This window comes from Chlamydotis macqueenii, chromosome 5 (genome assembly GCF_036417535.1).
Source record: "Chlamydotis macqueenii isolate bChlMac1 chromosome 5, bChlMac1.mat, whole genome shotgun sequence".
Classification (NCBI taxonomy): Eukaryota; Metazoa; Chordata; class Aves; order Otidiformes; family Otididae; genus Chlamydotis; species Chlamydotis macqueenii.
The window spans coordinates 45,697,632-45,714,312 of record NC_141560.1 but is presented as its reverse complement, the minus strand read 5'-3'; the positions used below and the strand labels follow the sequence as shown (position 1 = coordinate 45,714,312).

Below are 16,681 nucleotides of genomic sequence, written 5' to 3'. Positions count from 1 at the left end.
ACTAGTAAATTACTGGCAACCTTCAAACAAGAAAATGGACGGTAGTACAAAACAGAGAGTACTATAAGAATCACTGCCACCATTTTTATTCTGAAAGCTTCCTTATTAGCAGTAGCTGTATATATTAATTTTGGCACAAAACATATGTATGGATTTGGGCAATGAGCTGGATGCAGCTATTTGGAGCCTTTCTAGAATTTACCGTTGGATGAACTAGTGATGAACATTAAGAAAAAGCGAAGCTTTTCCACTGACTTTGATAGCATTACTTTTAAAAGAGATCTTTGTTTCAAGCAACCAAGATGTTTTTTAAATGCATCAAACTGACCGTTTTCAGAGGCCAGAATTGGGGTAGGATTGAGCTTTACAGTGATACAAAGAAATCTGTATGAGTAACATATATTATAGCTGGCTTTTATTTTATGTTGTTTGGACATAAAAGATGAAGATTACAGCGAGGGCAAAAACTAGAAGGGATGTGAACTTCCAGTTCTGTGTTGTGAAGGCATGGAAGTCCCTTGGGAAACAGTAGCTGAGTTCAGTCTTTTATTCAGCTGCTTTTAATATGCGTGCCATTCCCTCTGCAAGAGTTCTTAGTCCAGTGCAGTGCAGACCTGTACTGTTCTATCAAATTCTTTGTTAAGCCTCAATAGCTTATGTGGTGGTGTCTTCCAACAGCTGGGAGATGGGCATTTTAATAGTCAAGTTTACAAAAATATTAAAATTAAAACATTAATTTTTGAGTTCTAGAGAGTGAGGAGTAAAATTTTGGAAGAGGGAGTGGCCATACCTTTGGGTTTTTGTTCTTTATTAATGTTTTTGATGTTGTGTCAAAATAGGTATCTCAAGCTCTCACTGGCTTATCTGTCAGAAATCTGTAATTTTTTAATTACCTGATGGCACCAACTTGTAATATCCTATGAATTCTCTTCCTTGAGTTCCAAATCATCTCTGCTTTCAAGTGCCCTCTGTGTTAGAGTGTTATCCTATCTAAATACTATCCCAGTACTTGTGCCCTAGAACTGTCTAGAAAGATTGATTTCTGGATAAAATACAAGTCAGGGAGTCAGAAGATCTGGTTCCCATTCTTGTTTCCTGTATGATTTTTGGCAGATTTCCTCATCTGTACGTTTGAAATAATAACTGCTCTCATCATGGGATTCTGAAGCTATATTAACTGACAGCAATAAAATGTGTTGAGATGTATAGATGAAAAGCTATATAGTAATGCAAAATCACAGCAATGTAGATACAGAAGCAGTAGCTTAAAGCTGATTGTTTTATCATGTTTACTTTGAAAAAATACTTGCATAGAGTCCTTATAGTCCAGGCCTCCCAACAGAAACATACTGGCACATAAAAAGTGCCCGATGTGAGCTGCTAATGAAGTGAGGTTTGTAGGATGGTGGAATTCCAGATAATACTTTCTTTACCGCAAATTCGAATAGCGGGTTCCCCCGCCTTTTGTAGAGAGAGGAGAGGTTTGCTAGTGAAGTGACTGTTGGGGATTTATGAGATATTTTGTTGCTGTTGTTGTTGATCTTGCATACACAATGAAATTTGAGTATTGTTTATTTACACACTACCAACCTGAAAGAGAAACTCTTGTGACCTAACACTGTGTATTGGAGAGTCAAGACACATATTCTTCCAACAAAACTAGCAGTTATTTGGATTAAAGGACAAATTTTGAGTAATTTATCTGCAAATAAGGCGGATAAATACTAACTTCATTATTGATCAGCAAAAGCACATACAGTGTATTAAGCAAGCGAATAGTGTTCAGACCTTTCTAAATAATTATAAACCTTTTTTTCTGAATGCAAAAATTGTGCATTATTTAATGTGGCCAGCAGTGCGGAGAACTGAGGTTGTGTTAATGATGCCCTTCTCCTTGTTCTTTTCTACTGTGTTTGATCCTGTGGTCAGCTACAAAATAATGTATGGAGTGACAAGGATGGTATCTTGATTGTATCCAGCTGTCTGGAACAAGTCAAGGGCAAAGAGGCCTTCCATGCAGCAGTAGATCCATCCAAGCACCCACTAAAGAACACCAGAAATATTAAAATACAAGCCTGTTTTAAGCCTATTCCTGTCAAAGGAAGCAGGTTGGTTAGATCCAAAGCCAGCTGTGAAAGTAGTTAGGTTGTAGCCATATCTGCTGAAGTTAACATCAAAAGTTCTGTTTTAATCATGCTTGCATAGAGTCCTTGTACTTAGTTAGTGTTAAAGTCTGTTTGAATAGTCAGTTAAATGTCTCTCCAACAAAAACGTTAATATTGCTTTAATGGGCTTTTGCTCTGGGGTATGACTTCGCTGAGTTGTAGGGTCCTTCCAAAGCAAGCTTGGGCTTTTTCATACTTTTTTTTCCAGGCAGTTTCCAATTTCAAGAATTGGAACTTAGAAGAACTGAAATGGTCTTTGCACCACTGTAACTCTGCCATTGCAACGCAGATGTGTTACATCCACACATTTGTGTTTGCTTGCTGTGCAGGCCTGGTAAGCAGTATTTCATATCTTTTTCTCTTCAGGTTTGGCGGGAGTTCCCTGACAGGTTGGTTGGATATCCAGGCCGCCTGCATCTTTGGGACCATGAGATGAACAAATGGAAATATGAATCAGAGTGGACCAATGAAGTCTCAATGGTGCTCACTGGGGCAGCATTTTATCACAAGGTAATATACAACTTGTAGTATAGTAATGTACAACATGAACCTTTTTTAAAGAGCTGCATGTGTTTCTGTCATTGTTCTGTGTTTTGTGGGGCCATGATTGTTTTCTACAACAATCGTAGAACCAATTGCAGACTTTCCCTAAGCCTTTTTCTCTTTCAGTTGATGTGAAAAGAACTGATTTGTCTCTGCCTGTAAAATAAAACCGTTACCTTCATGAACTTACAAAAGAACTCCTGCCAGTTTGCATAACCTGCAACTACTCAGCAAATTTTGTGTAGTTCGAGAAAAGAAAGAAAAGAAAACTAGTTCTTCTTTAAGAAAAGAAAACCAGTTGTAATGAAATTTGTGTGCTGGTCAGGAAAGGAATAATTATGCAATTAAGCACCAAAATTATTTTCTATCTGCTCAAGTAGTCCTTGCCTGAAGGCAGTATATCACAATTTGTCCATAATCCATCGTTAGCTGCCTGCTTTTCAGTGACTGAAGTATTTAGAGTCTTCTAGTTACTGCATCTGTATTTAAAATTATCTTCTCTCTCCCCTATCCTGCAGTATTTCAACTACCTTTACACCTACAAAATGCCTGGAGACATCAAGAACTGGGTGGATGCTCATATGAACTGTGAAGATATTGCCATGAATTTTCTAGTGGCAAATGTCACTGGCAAATCAGTCATTAAGGTTGGACTTTTCTGCAGTTTAGCTTTACAAAGTTTAAATACATGACGTGCATACTCATATGAATTTACTTAGTAGGCTTCAGTGTATTACTTTGTCTTCCTTTTTCTCTCATTTATCCCTTGTATGGTGTCTTATTCTCTTTCCATGATAGAAAAGCCCTTTTAGTAAAAGGACTAACTGTGAACAGAGAATTGTTTTTCACTAGTTATTTCTGGTGATTATTTTAGCCATCTAGAAGAGCTATGAAGAAGGTAATTTAAATGATACCTATATGTATGTGTGTATGTATACAAGCCCACATATATATATTTTAACTATTTGAGGTCACTAGAGGAAAGAAATTGCCAATTGTCCACAGCTCACTCTGTCATGGTCTGGCAACAGCTGATTTATAGGAATATTAATTGCAAGAATGTTAATTGCAGGATCAGCTTTAAATGAACTTTTTATCCCTGAATTAATTTCCTGACATGTTTTCAGGTCTGGACATTCACTCTGTACATTCATTTCCAAGTGTGTCAACTTGGAATGAGATTTAGAGGCGACCAGGCATTACTTCAATTAGCAGGGTCCATTTTCCCATCTGTCCATCATCATTTACTGGGACTGATGGCTGCGTTTCCTAGAAAAGTCTTTAGAAGATAAAGTGTGTGTTTTTGCTGAAAAAGTTTTTGAGCTGTATGAGGGCACAGCAGAGTAATTTGGCACCTCTGTGTGATTCGGAGAGTCTTACAGAGTTTGCCAGTCAGCTATTAAGTGGAGTGAGTGTCTGTTGGATTAACGTTACGGTGAAGTATGGGAAGCTATATTTCATCGCTGTTATGGCTGCAAGAACAAATGGTGTTTATACAGGGACCTTGGCAGTGAGAAAACAGTCATTAAACAGGAATTAAGGAGCTTGTCATCGCCACTTCTTTTCAGTTACAGAAGGAAAAACCCCTCCAAGCCGTTTTTATTGGGCCCCTGTGAGTTTTGCAGTCGGCTGAGCCAGATGGAGCTGAATGGAGTAGCTTTTTTTTTTTTTTTTTTTTTTTTTTCCCCTCAACCCCCCCCGATTTTTTGAGACAGCTCAACTTACACTGCAGGCATGTTCAGAGGTATTGCGCTTCTTTCCGTGCAAGGAGATTAATGTCCCTTCTGATGATATTTGATAATATCTGGCGTGCCTTTCTGCAGGTGACCCCACGAAAGAAGTTCAAATGTCCAGAATGCACGGCAATTGATGGGTTATCACTGGACCAGACACACATGGTGGAAAGGTGAGTGACCACCCTTTATTCTTCTGATTGCCTTGTTCTGATCCCTAGAATCTTATCCTGTGTCTCATGAAGTTAGGATCAAAAATGCTCGCTGATTGTATTTCTGTAAATGACTAATTTTGAAAGAATGTCGCATGGATTTTATTGGCATAAGTCATTCCTACAATGGACGATGTAACACTGAAAAGTGGACTACTACAAGAAAGAACTTTAGAAGAGCACAATTTTTAGCAGCTTTGCTGTAAAACATATAGGACACATACATGAAATTCAGGTTGTTGGCAGTACTTTCAGTAATACCACATTTCTGTTTTACCATGGAACATCGACTGTAATGAGATTTATTTTTTAAACTAGACAGTTGCTAGCTTACCAAAGAGTAACAAGGATATAAATTATTAATAATGTTATTTGAATAGATATTTGTACACTGTCTTTCCTCCAAAGATTGTGAAGCGCATTGCTTCCACTAATGAAGGACATTTGCCTGCACAATTGCATGTCACATTTTTTAACAGTGGCAGTATTATTATATTTTTGTGAGAATTTAATTTTGAAATGAAGTATGTATTTGGAAAGACAGTGAATGTTTTGAGTGAAATGCTGAAAGTTGGTAAGTATATGAGTCACATTCCCTGCTTTACAGTAAAATGGCTTCCCAACCTTGACCAAGACACTAAACTTCCCTCTGCCTTGTTTTCTGAATGTGTAAAATAAGGGAAAGTCTCTCCACTTTTACAAAGCTGTTCAACACCTATGTTTGAAAAGGGCTATCTGACAATAAATGTACATGCTAGTTATTAGGTGGAATTAACCTGAAATCTAGGACTGGCAAAGGCATTTCACCTTAGGCTTCTTGGACTGTTGCATCTCTCCTGCAAACTTTGGGAAAAATAATTTGCACCATAGAATTGACGGGGTGGGTAAGCAGGGGTAGCCATAGTGCTGGAAGAGACCACCAGAAGAGCTGACAAAATAAAAAAAAAACTGACCTATTTAAAATAGGCCATTTCAGATTTGTACTGAGAGACATAACATGGTTATCTTATCAGTTACCATGGTTATCATCTTAATAGTGAGCTTTTTTCTGTCCTCCTCTGCATTACTCAGCAAATTTTAAGTGTTTTATCCATTTACTGACCTTTAGCAATGTAAATGATATTTATATATTGTAATTTATGCAGTGAACTAATGCACAACTGGCTGGTAGCTTGGGGGCTTATTTGCAAGAAGAGTGCGTACATGTGTGTGTCTGATGTGTAAACTCATGTTATGCAACACACACACATCTCATTTGTCTGATTGATTATTAAGCGGGCATCATGCCAGGCACTGAAGAGCATAACTGCCAAGGTTAGTGACAAAGTATTTAGACTGGATATGTAATGCAAGTCAGATGTAAAACATACCCTGTGAGGATTGTAAAAATTACTTTGCAGAAAACTTCTTAGGGAAGGGGCTGGAAGCTTTGTATATCTTAAATGTTAGCTGAAGGGGAAGCACAAGAGGTTGTCCTGTGTCTACAGGATGGACTACCTGAAGCCAGTTGAGCTTTCCTGTGATCATACTGGTAGCATTACAACAGCACAGAGGAATTTTGGTCATGCACTAGGTTCTCATTAAGGTAAATACTATTAAAACAGAAGATGAAAAAGTGCTTTTTGCTCCGAAGCACATTATGATGCAGGGTAAAGGTCATGTTTCCATGTCTACAGCAATTCTTATATCCTCAGAGTAAAGTATCATTGACAGTTTATTGAGAACATGTTTAAACTGTTGCATTGCTTCTCTGTCGTTTCCAACAGTGGAGATAACTCAGTTGTGGGAAATGTTAGATTGACTGCATATCCACATATTTTTATTTGCCCAGCTAAAGGAGTACATGCTGGGGTAGAGTCTGGATGCAGGAGAAAACCTGGGAGGATGTACAGTTTGGGTGTATTCAGGAGTATCAGACAATACCTGGAGTATCAGGCAAAAAGCTATTATCAGCTTCACTTGCAGCTTCTCAAAGTGCCTGACTCCTTGTTTTTCAATATTCAGAAACAGCGAGCAGGTAAGATAACGACTTGCCCGGATATCCTGCGATCAACCTACTGTTTGTGAAACAGTTTATCAGGGTTGTCATGGGCATGGGCAACATTCAGTGTTAGGTTTCTGGTTCAGAAATATCAGAGAGATCCCAGCAACTGCCTGATGATTGTTTTGTAAGTGTAAAAGGTTTGAGAAGTCAGTTGTGGAGATCTGTCCAGGAGAGACGTGTAACTAACCAGTTCTGTTGGGCCTTTTGACACTCAGCAGAGACAAAGGAAAGATGGTACAGTTGAACTCTGTCTCTTATTAAGAGATTTTTTTTGGCCAATGCTGAAGGATATTCAGAGCGAATCATGGGAAAGCCAACACTGCTGTTCTTCCTGCTGTGTAATTTCTCTGAGATAAATAAAAGACTTAAGTCCCCAGGGTTATCGAGCTCCATCATTAAAATACATTAACTAAAGAAAGCTTTGAACCAAGAATCCCCTTCTTGCCCTAGGTTAGCCTTTACATCAGGTCACAGCTGTAGGAGGATCTCATAATCCCTGTATTTACAGGTGCTGTTTAAATAGCAACAAGTTTTCTGCCTTTAGCATCTTTGCATCTGGCTCTCAAGAACTCGGTAAAATGCAGCCTAGAGGGCAACTGCCTGTACAGTAAATGCAACAAAGGGCTGAGCTGCTTCTGCAGCAACATTAGCAGCAGTGTCTTACTCAGGACATGGAAATATTTGTTAGAGTTAAAATAGGAATCCATTCACTTAAGAGGCAAACTGACCAGGTAACCATTGGCCAAAGGCTGCAGGTGCAGAGTTACCCTACCAAAAAATGTTTGGGATATAATGGAGGGGAAACTGGTTAAGAGAGACTTTAACAGATACAGAGTTCACCCGGTCTGCCAAGGGCAACAGGGCTCTCACTTTCTAAGTACACACTATGTTAATTCCTTGTCGAGCACAATTGTGTGTTGCCGGCAGAGCAAGGAAAAAAATGACTAATTCTTGGACGCCAACATGCCTCTGTTAGTATGAATTTGCAAAACTATCGACACAGCCAAGAAAAACTCCTTCCCTCCATGTTAAGATGACGTGTTATGTTCTCTTGGCTACCTAGCTTTGAATGTTTAATTTTATAGATATACTTTCTGGTTTATGTTGTCCAAAGGTGGCAAAGGCTTTGGAATTCAAGTGATTTAGTTCAGTGCAGGAGATGAATTTTGGAAAGAGGCGACTTTATTCAAATACATTTTGTGGCTTGTGTATGACATTTCTTTCTTCTCAAAAAGCCAGTTTCTGACGTTTGGACTTTATATTTCCTGAGGACTAACTTTTCTGATTCAGCCAGAAGGATTAGAACATACTTTTTTTCCCTGTTTTTTATGTTTTCATTTCTTTAACAATGAAGTAGTTTCTGGATGTTTAAAAATATTGTACTGGTATGCTGGAATGGTCTTGCCACCAGAGTAAGTTTGGCTATAGAAGAATTCCATCTTCATATTTTCTCATAAGACTTAATCTTTGATTTGGGAGTATAACCGCTAGAGGGAAGAGGTCGATTTTGTCTTCACTATCCATTTAGTTTTGTCTTCTGCTCTGAGGGTACCGCGTAGTTCTAGTTGTGACAATGGCTGATCTGATGTGGACGCCTGGCTACCAGGCTGAGATAACTAATTCATTTCACACCGGTCACCAAGCAGCTGTTATGTTACAATGTCTTTCAGTCATTACTGACAGAGGCAGGATTTGAACCAGGAGACTGGAAATATTCTTGTATTCCAGAAACCAGTGAGGGCCAGCAGCTGTGAAAACTTGTCACGTGCACATCTCCCAACACATCTACCTCCTGGCCTGTGAAGTTTGTGCTTTTCCTGCCACGAGACTTCTCCAATACTTGCAGCTTGGATTAGTTAGCCATGTTTCTTAGAAGTAACAGATGATTTGGAAGTCTGACCTTATCTAAAAATCAGATGTCTTTAAAGTAGCTCATGTTGGGCATCTCATGGAGTCAAGGGAAACTGCTGAACTGTTCCTGGAGAAAACACTCTGTTCCTGCTCTCCATGTTACTGTAACCTTTCTGTGCCCAGCGCCCAAAGCTCACCTTCCCCATGGTTCACCTTGTTATTGCAGACTTTGAACAGCTACTTGGGTCTCTTCATTTCAGTCCTGACTGATGAGTCCCTTGCTGTTTCAGATTTGTGCTACCCTGGAGCAAGTAGTGCTTGTGCCAGGTCTAGAGATTGCTTCCCACTGTACACAGCTTTTTCTTACACTCTTAATTCCTTTTCATTTGTTTCGTAGTCCAAAGATTTGAATCTGGAGGTAGGAAGAAATACAAGGAGATGAGAAGGTAGCAGAAAGTGAAATATCTGCATTTACCTGTATAAATATCTTATTCAAGTATCACCCCACATGAAGCAGTTTTCTGACACTTTTCCTCAGGCCAGAAAATGGCCTGAAATATGACCATTATAGCTGGAAACAGCTGTGTAGAGATGTTGCACTTTAACAACTTGGGCTTTGTGTTTTTCAGTCATTTACTGTAGTTAAGGAGGGAGCCATGGGATGGCTCAGAGGCTGAGAAATTAATTGTGAAAACCAGTCTTGCTGTCCCATGTACTTCAAAAGAGTGTTTGGGGCAGTGTTGAGCAGTCCCCATCACAAAACTGTCACACTCACTTGGTGTGATTGACCGGGTCCGTTGAGGAAAATTATCCTGGAGCCGTGGTGACCCCCTAACCCTTCGAAGGGGTCGGAAGAGGGTACAGTGGTTGGAGAGCGAGAGACCTGCTCTGAGACCGCCTGCAGCACATCAGCCTCTGTAGCTGAGTCAAAGTACTCATTTTTTGTTTGTTTTCCCTTTTGAATGGCAAAAGAAATGTGACCTGTTTTCTTGTAGCTATCTCTGTTACATTGTGCGTTGGGGGCTGTTATGATTCTTGGTGTCTGAAGTTCTTAAAAGCTGTTTTATAAAGTACGCAGCTAATGTTAGCTGAGCGTTGACTGAGGTGAGATGAGCCAAGTTTTCCCTGCCTTGCTTCCACGGGTACTGTGCCTTTCAGTGAAAGAGTTAAAGGAGTGATGTAAGGTTAAACATCTGTTTGCTTGTTTTTTTGAAGCACATGGCTATTCCCTTCCACAGCATTACTGACACCTGAGATTATTAAAACTGAAAGAGTCATCAGTGGTACTTTTTTTTTTTTTTTTTTTTTTTTTGTGCTAATGTGATGCCTTACTGCTCAATATCTCTTTATTTAGACAAGGAAAATAAACTAGTTGGTTTCATTTAATAGTTTTTATTCAGCTTCACTTTTAACTTACAGTACAGTCAGGGTTGCCTATACACTGAAGCATGTTTATTTTTGTGGGAAAAGATAGAGCTTTTGAAGAAGTCTGAAAAAAACCGGCCTTTTTTTTGTTTTGTTTTTTAAGAACTCCATTTTCACAAAGGCTTGGTTTTTGCAAAACCTTTGTTATGACCCAACAGTGGCCCTTTAAGAGACATGTTGGCAGTTAATCTGTTCTGGTTTACAGCATGTACATTGCTTTAAGAATGACTGGAATTCTAGGGGGAGGGAGAAGGGAAGCTTTGACCTCCATGTGCACACGTGCTGCTGCCAGCATCCTTTGCTCGTCTCTGTGATTAAATGGATAAATCAAAGAACATCAGCTTCTTTTCAGTTCTCTCTGCAGTGAGGCTCTCTTTTTATTTACTGGTAGGCAGCATGGCTGAAATAATTCCAAGTGCAAGAGGGAAGGTTTCTACCTGTTATGTTGGTGTGGGAGCTGGTAGCCAGCCCTGTTGCTGAGGTTCTTAATTACACTGTTTTCTCTTTCGCCAGATCTGAATGCATCAATAAGTTTGCATCTGTCTTTGGGACCATGCCTCTGAAAGTGGTGGAGCACCGTGCTGACCCTGTCCTGTACAAAGATGACTTTCCTGAGAAACTGAAGAGCTTTCCCAATATTGGCAGCTTGTAAAGGCAGCTGTGAGACAAACCTGAGTGATGAAAATGATGGCCAATAAGGTGCTATGAGGAATATAAGGCCCTGAAGAAAAAAAGTGGCTAGAGAGTGGTTATATCTGATGGAGATGGGAATTAATGTTGTATTCTGGTATGTGTCTTCACATTGCACAAAGATGTAATAGCAAGCTGAACAACTGCTTCTCTTTAACTGACAGAGGATTGAATCTATTCATGAGTCCTCCTAGAAATGTCAAGCACACACTTTTCTCCAAAGGAGGCTGAGCACCTGGAAGAATAAAACAGAATCTCACTCTCTGTGGCCTGACTGGCATGGCTGACTTCTACCAAATGTGCTGCAGTTCTCTGGTTTGTAAGCCTCCATCCATTCAAAGCAGCTATCTGCAATGTACAGCTGCTCTCTTTTGGGAGGAGCTTTTTGCCCAGGCCTCTGTTTGAGCTTAATTGTTGGCTTAACTAACTGTGTAACAAACATTTTTTTTCTGCATAGTGAGACAAATGTTTACTTTTTTACATCATTAGCAACAAAAATCTGTGTGTTGTCACATGGCTTAAAGGGCAAAGCATTTTGTTTTACTTAAATTATTTTGATGTGAATTGAGACACACAGCAGCTGGGAGGATGGTCTCCTTCAAAGTAGAGACCTACGGGACAGAACTCCAATTGCTGCACTTCTTCCTGCGTAAATCTCAGGTTTTCTGCTGTGTCCATGCAAGAGACTGTGACTCTGTGTCAAAATTAGTTGTATTGTACAAAAAAAATGTACCTTTCAGTCTTACTTTATTTTTACTTTTCATTATCAAGACGAAGGAGTTAGGTTGCCGTTTTACATTGTAGCCATACATTGGAACAACATCTATGAAGTGAGGTTTTCACATCTGAATCCTCTTCAGCCAGCAGTGTATTTTAGTACTGATTTGTAAAACACTTCAATTTACAGAAATTCCCAGTTACAGCTTTCATGTGCAGGGATATAGAATCATAGAATCATAGAATGGTTAGGGTTGGAAGGGACCTTCAAATATGTGTACATGCAAGACACTACTAACCCACGCTTACAAATTCCTATAAATCACCGTTGTTGGAAGAACTGCTGAGTCTTTGCTTGTAATTTAACTAAGGAACACATTGCCACAGGCTGCTGCTGAAACATGCAGCTTAGGAAGGCTTTTGGAGAAGCTTTACATTTCTCACAAGCATTGGAATTGTTTCCCAGTACTGAAATTAACTTGAATTAGAAAATAAAATGCAGCAAAATCAGAAGTAAAATTGCCTGAACTGTTAACTCTTGCCCTTCGATATTGAAGATGATCCCAAGTTGGGCTAGGAAGGGAAGCTCTGTTTCAGCTCAACTGACAAAATGTTTGTTACGAGATTTGGTAACTGACTGACATCACTGTGGGTGATTTGATTGTCTTTTGAAAGCTCCATTGATGCCGGTTGCAGAGACATCCTACTCGGTGGGCTGTTTTTCTGTTACTGCGAGCAACCTTATTCCTCAGATTTTGCCAAACCCCAAACAATAGGACAAGTGTTAGGCATCACGGTTCACCCCCTCTCCTAAGCTGGATAGGCAGCAATGACAGAAACCAAATGAAAGTCAGACTAGAAACAGGAAACATCTGCTCCTATTTGTCTCACCCCCACTAAGACTTATCTTATTGCCCAATGCAGTGGATGTGCTGTGAATGAAAATCATATTGGAACAATAGCTCTGAGGGGATGCTTCACTTCATAACTCCCCTGGGATGTGCCTGTAAATTCTATCGTCTGATTCTCTGGGAATGTTTAATTACTTGTAAATGTTTTTTGCTGCAGTCTTTGTTTCATTCCTAACTTGCTGTAAGAGGGGCCATTGGGGTTCTAGGAGGATAGCTGTTGCAGTGACAACAACTGCTGTCTGCACGGTGGGTATCACAGGATAAAGGAAGGTTTGTTGCTTGCTATTTTTCCTTTGCAGCCTCTCAGGTTCATTCACATGAACTTTTTCTGAATCTTCCTGTTCATTTATGTCCTGGTGCTTGAGCATCAGGAGATACCATATTTCCTGGAGAAGTTTGCTTTAAAAGGGTAGCTGTGACAGTGCAGTAGTCACTTCAGTTTCAGCTGTTCTTTTGGGGCTGATCTCAGCTTGGCAGGCCTTAGCAATTTAACTGAGTTATAACATCTTCCTTACACAGAGTTGTGAAATTGCTGTGATTTCTGGGTTCTTTCTCAGTAAGCCAGTAAAAAGTACAATTTTTGCACAAAGTCTTAAAAGACACGGAGGATTTGAAATAGTTGCTGGAATTTTTTTAGATGGGGACACTCTAACCAACCCTCCTGTACTGATCTGTAGTCTCAGGTCAGTAAAAGGCAACAGGTCGTTGTGCCTACAAACCAAAGCATCTGAGTGGATTCCCCTTCCACAAAATGCCCAGTGACCCTCATCGATTATGTTTTGTCCTTTGCTGTTTTACAGTTGCTTTTATAGAGCCATCTCATTGAGATGGTAATTTGTCTCTGGCTTGTGCCAAGGAGAAAATTGGGCAGTTGATTTAAAAATTGTAAAATGGCCTACTTCCCCTCCATATCTATAATTATGGTGTTCTTGATACAAAAATCTGTAAAGGTAAGATGTTTGATTTGGAATGGGTTTGTTGTCAATCTTTAAATTAAGATAATTGTTAACTTTTCATTGTATATATGTTATCAAAAAAAAGATAATATTGGTATATTAAAAAGTAAATCCAAGAAGTGTGTGTTGTATTTCACTCCTGGACCTGCACAAGGAAACATGGATGCATTTAGCAGGGAGAATTGCAGTAACAGGCTGCAACATAAGTCTGTGTTAATCTTGAATATCCACAGTGTACTTCAGAAAGATCTGTCAATATTTTGTCTTTCCCATAACTGGAGTTGGATGGTTGTCTTTGAAGTAGAAGTTTGCTCGGCATAAATTCATCCCAGTCACCTTTTTTGAAAGACTAGATGTTACTCTAATTTTCTGCCAAGATTTGACAGTAGCATTTATCTTGGAGAAATAGGGAACTGATCCTTTCTCTTTTTGTAAAGAGAGACAGTAAATGTTGAAGAATTGTGCTTTTGAGAAGAGAGTTTTGGCTGAGTCATTGAGATGGTGGAATTCAGTGTGGTAGCAGCTCTTTGTTTCCAGAAGTGCTGCAGCACAGTCCCTGTGGAGCATGCTGCAAAGGAGCAGCCTGTGTGTGTGGTGCACCTTGCTACTTGTGCATAGCAAGGGGTGTGATGTACCGCAGCCCTTGCCCTGCCAGTCATGGTGAGTCTCCAGGATACATTTTTAGCATCACACACTCTCCCTACAATGTGTTGACTCTTTCCTTCCTCACAGCTCCACTATCTCATTACAGGATGTGCCAATTCAAGCCCTAATGGTCTGAATTACTCTCTACTGCAATCTCCAGCTCCTGCCATCCATCACGTTTTCACTGGTGCAGTTCAAATATGCTTTACTGCAGGAACTAGTTTATCCCTGACAATTATCAATTCATGGCCCTTTTAAACTCAAGGGCCTGGGAGATACAGATACCAAAATAATTGTGAGGCGGGATTTAAGAGATGCTCAGCACTTCTGACTCATTTTGCTTTTAGGTTGTATTGGGAGTGTTGAGCACTCTGGAAAAATGCTATACCGAGAGACATGAAAATGGATGTAGGTGGGCAATTTTAATATTAAAAATGTCTTGAAGATTTGACATGAATGCCTTCTGTATTGAGTATCTGGTACCCTGGGTACTTGTCACAGGTAGAGCACCTTTTGATCAGGGAAGACCTCAGAATGGTTGGTTAGTACTGCATCAATCTTCTGTCCAGCCCCTTCACATGGAAGCTGCTGTCATAACAGGACTACAGCACAACACAAGAAAGAAAAACTAAAATTGATGGTGCCAGTGAGAGAATGGATTTAAATGCCTTAGCCAGAGATAAGACAGAGTGAGTATGATTTTTTTTCATCACTCTTCTTAAATACTTGCTTGTTTAAATTTTACTAGGACTGCTGCAAAGCACATTCTTTTGTAAACTAAAATGTAAACTACATTTTTAAATGTAAACTAGTTTTTAGGTAGTTCTTGCAATCACGGATAGTCTCCTCTATGTACTTAAAGCCAGAAAAAAAACATTCTGCAAAGATATGCTAGATTAAATGTATGCTAGAAAGTGAGCATCCAGTTGTTCCAGTTGGTCCAAGTGCTACCTTCAGTCTGATCCTGAAGAGCTGGGAAGAGCAGAGCAAATACTAGGCAAGTATTCCACCTATATTGTCTTTTCTTTTTAATTTTTAGGCCAGAAAAAAAATAATTTCTGCCAGAAAGCTCTGAACACAGAATCATTGCATCTTTCAGTAGGATCTGAAAGTTATCCCATGAGCAGGTAGTCACTTCAAACCTCTTGCTAACATGGGTGTAGAGAGAGATGGCATTTGCTTAGCAGAAAAAACAGAACACTTTTGCGTTACTGCTAAGTCATGGATCCTTTGGTTGTATCTCATGCCGTGGGGAGTGCATGTAGGACAGTGTAAGTTCTTTTTATGATGCTTGCTGCTGCCGTATCTGAGCACAATAACGTGAGCTTCACAGTCCTGCTTCAGTAAGATCAGCCTCTTGCCCTGTTACTGCAGATAAGCAAATGGAGAGAAGCTGTGATAAACCTAAGGCTTCAGAGTTGTGGGTAAAACCAGGACTGAACACCAGTATCCCAAGCCTGTGTTTTAGCAGAACGGCCACACTTTGTCAGAACTGTTGTTTGTTTGCAGTTTGGGGTAGCTCAGTACCAAAGCAGTGGATCGTTAGCCTTGACTTTCGCTGTCAGTGTGGTTCAGCCTGCCCTGGCTTGAAGCCATTTAGAGGCATTCCTGGTGCACTCTGTGTAATTTCAGCCTGATGGAAATGGCTGTAATGCAGTCCCACCTCTGCTGATCTTCAGGATTCCCCTGTCTGCAGCTTCTTGTGGTTGCTTTGAAAGCGAGTTATGTTTCCCATTAAAGAATAACAGCGACAATTGAGGCAATTAAGTGGAGTGGCATGTAGCTAGCAGCACGCAGGGAGTTTTCCGACTGAAAACAGGCAGTGTGGCTCAAAGGTTCTCCCTGCAAGCTTGCCTGTTTGCTGTCTTCGTTTGTCTGGAAAAGGATCAGGTAACTCTTCTGCAAATTTCCTTTACTTGTTCTAAAGGCCTGTTTACTTGCATAACCAGGAAGTGTTCCTGCTCCAGACAGGCATGACACCTCCACAGTAGCTGTGGACTGACAGCAGTCCAACTTGGTCTATGAACTTGAATCGGTGCGCGGTGCCAGACTGTATGCAGTGCGGAAGACAATAGATGAAAAGGGCAAGAGGAGAACCAGGTATCTATAAAGAGAAATAATCCATGTTGTAACTATTTCCACAGAGTCATAAAAATAAGAAAATACCAGCTTAATTGTTAAGTCACATCTATTGTTTTTTAACCTAAATTTCAGTTGATGGGGGACTGGAAAAAGGTGAAAGCTGGACCATTTGACCAACAAAGGCATGAAGAACTTGGGATATACAGACCTGCTTGAGGTTCTCCTTGTGTGATTCTGAGATGTGGTTGCTGTTGCACCCTGTGCTTTTAAGGACTCAGCTTATCTCTTCTACCCTCCGCCCCCATTTTGTGCAGCAGTAGGAATCGGTAAAACTAAGAGCCAAAGCTTGGAACTGACTGAAAGTGCCACTTAAGGATACCCACCTGTGGATTGTGAACATCTCACTTCTACTGCTCAGCTGGCAGACGAGCCTGTAGTCCCTTGGAAAGACACCTGAGGTTTTCAGGCCACAGGCCCCATGCACGCTTGTTCCCTTCTGCGTGTCCATATAGCCATATACTGGAGAAAAACACAGTTTCTCACCTGCTGCTCTGGCCATTTGAAAGCTTCCAGGTCCTTCTTTTGTGAAAGAAGGGAGGAGGAGGAGGGAGGAGGAGGGCCAGGTCTCCGCTGTGTGCTATGCGCAGTTAGTGCTGGGTGCCTTCAGCTGCAGACTGACAGGAACAGTACCCACTTTGCCACACTTC

The 16,681-nt window shown here is 40.3% G+C and overlaps 1 protein-coding gene across 1 annotated transcript in view; it reads left to right on the top strand.

The window, feature by feature from the left end:
- EXT2 (exostosin glycosyltransferase 2) overlaps positions 1–11,599 on the top strand; it is an 81,328-nt gene extending 69,729 nt beyond the window's left edge. The window contains exons 11-14 of the mRNA XM_086748380.1: positions 2,532–2,675; positions 3,227–3,355; positions 4,532–4,614; positions 10,487–11,599. Of these exons, the coding sequence (XP_086604506.1) occupies positions 2,532–2,675; positions 3,227–3,355; positions 4,532–4,614; positions 10,487–10,625 (495 nt within the window). The 3' untranslated portion in view covers positions 10,626–11,599. The remainder of the gene's footprint in view (positions 1–2,531; positions 2,676–3,226; positions 3,356–4,531; positions 4,615–10,486) is intronic.
- The last annotated feature ends 5,082 nt before the right edge of the window (positions 11,600–16,681 follow it).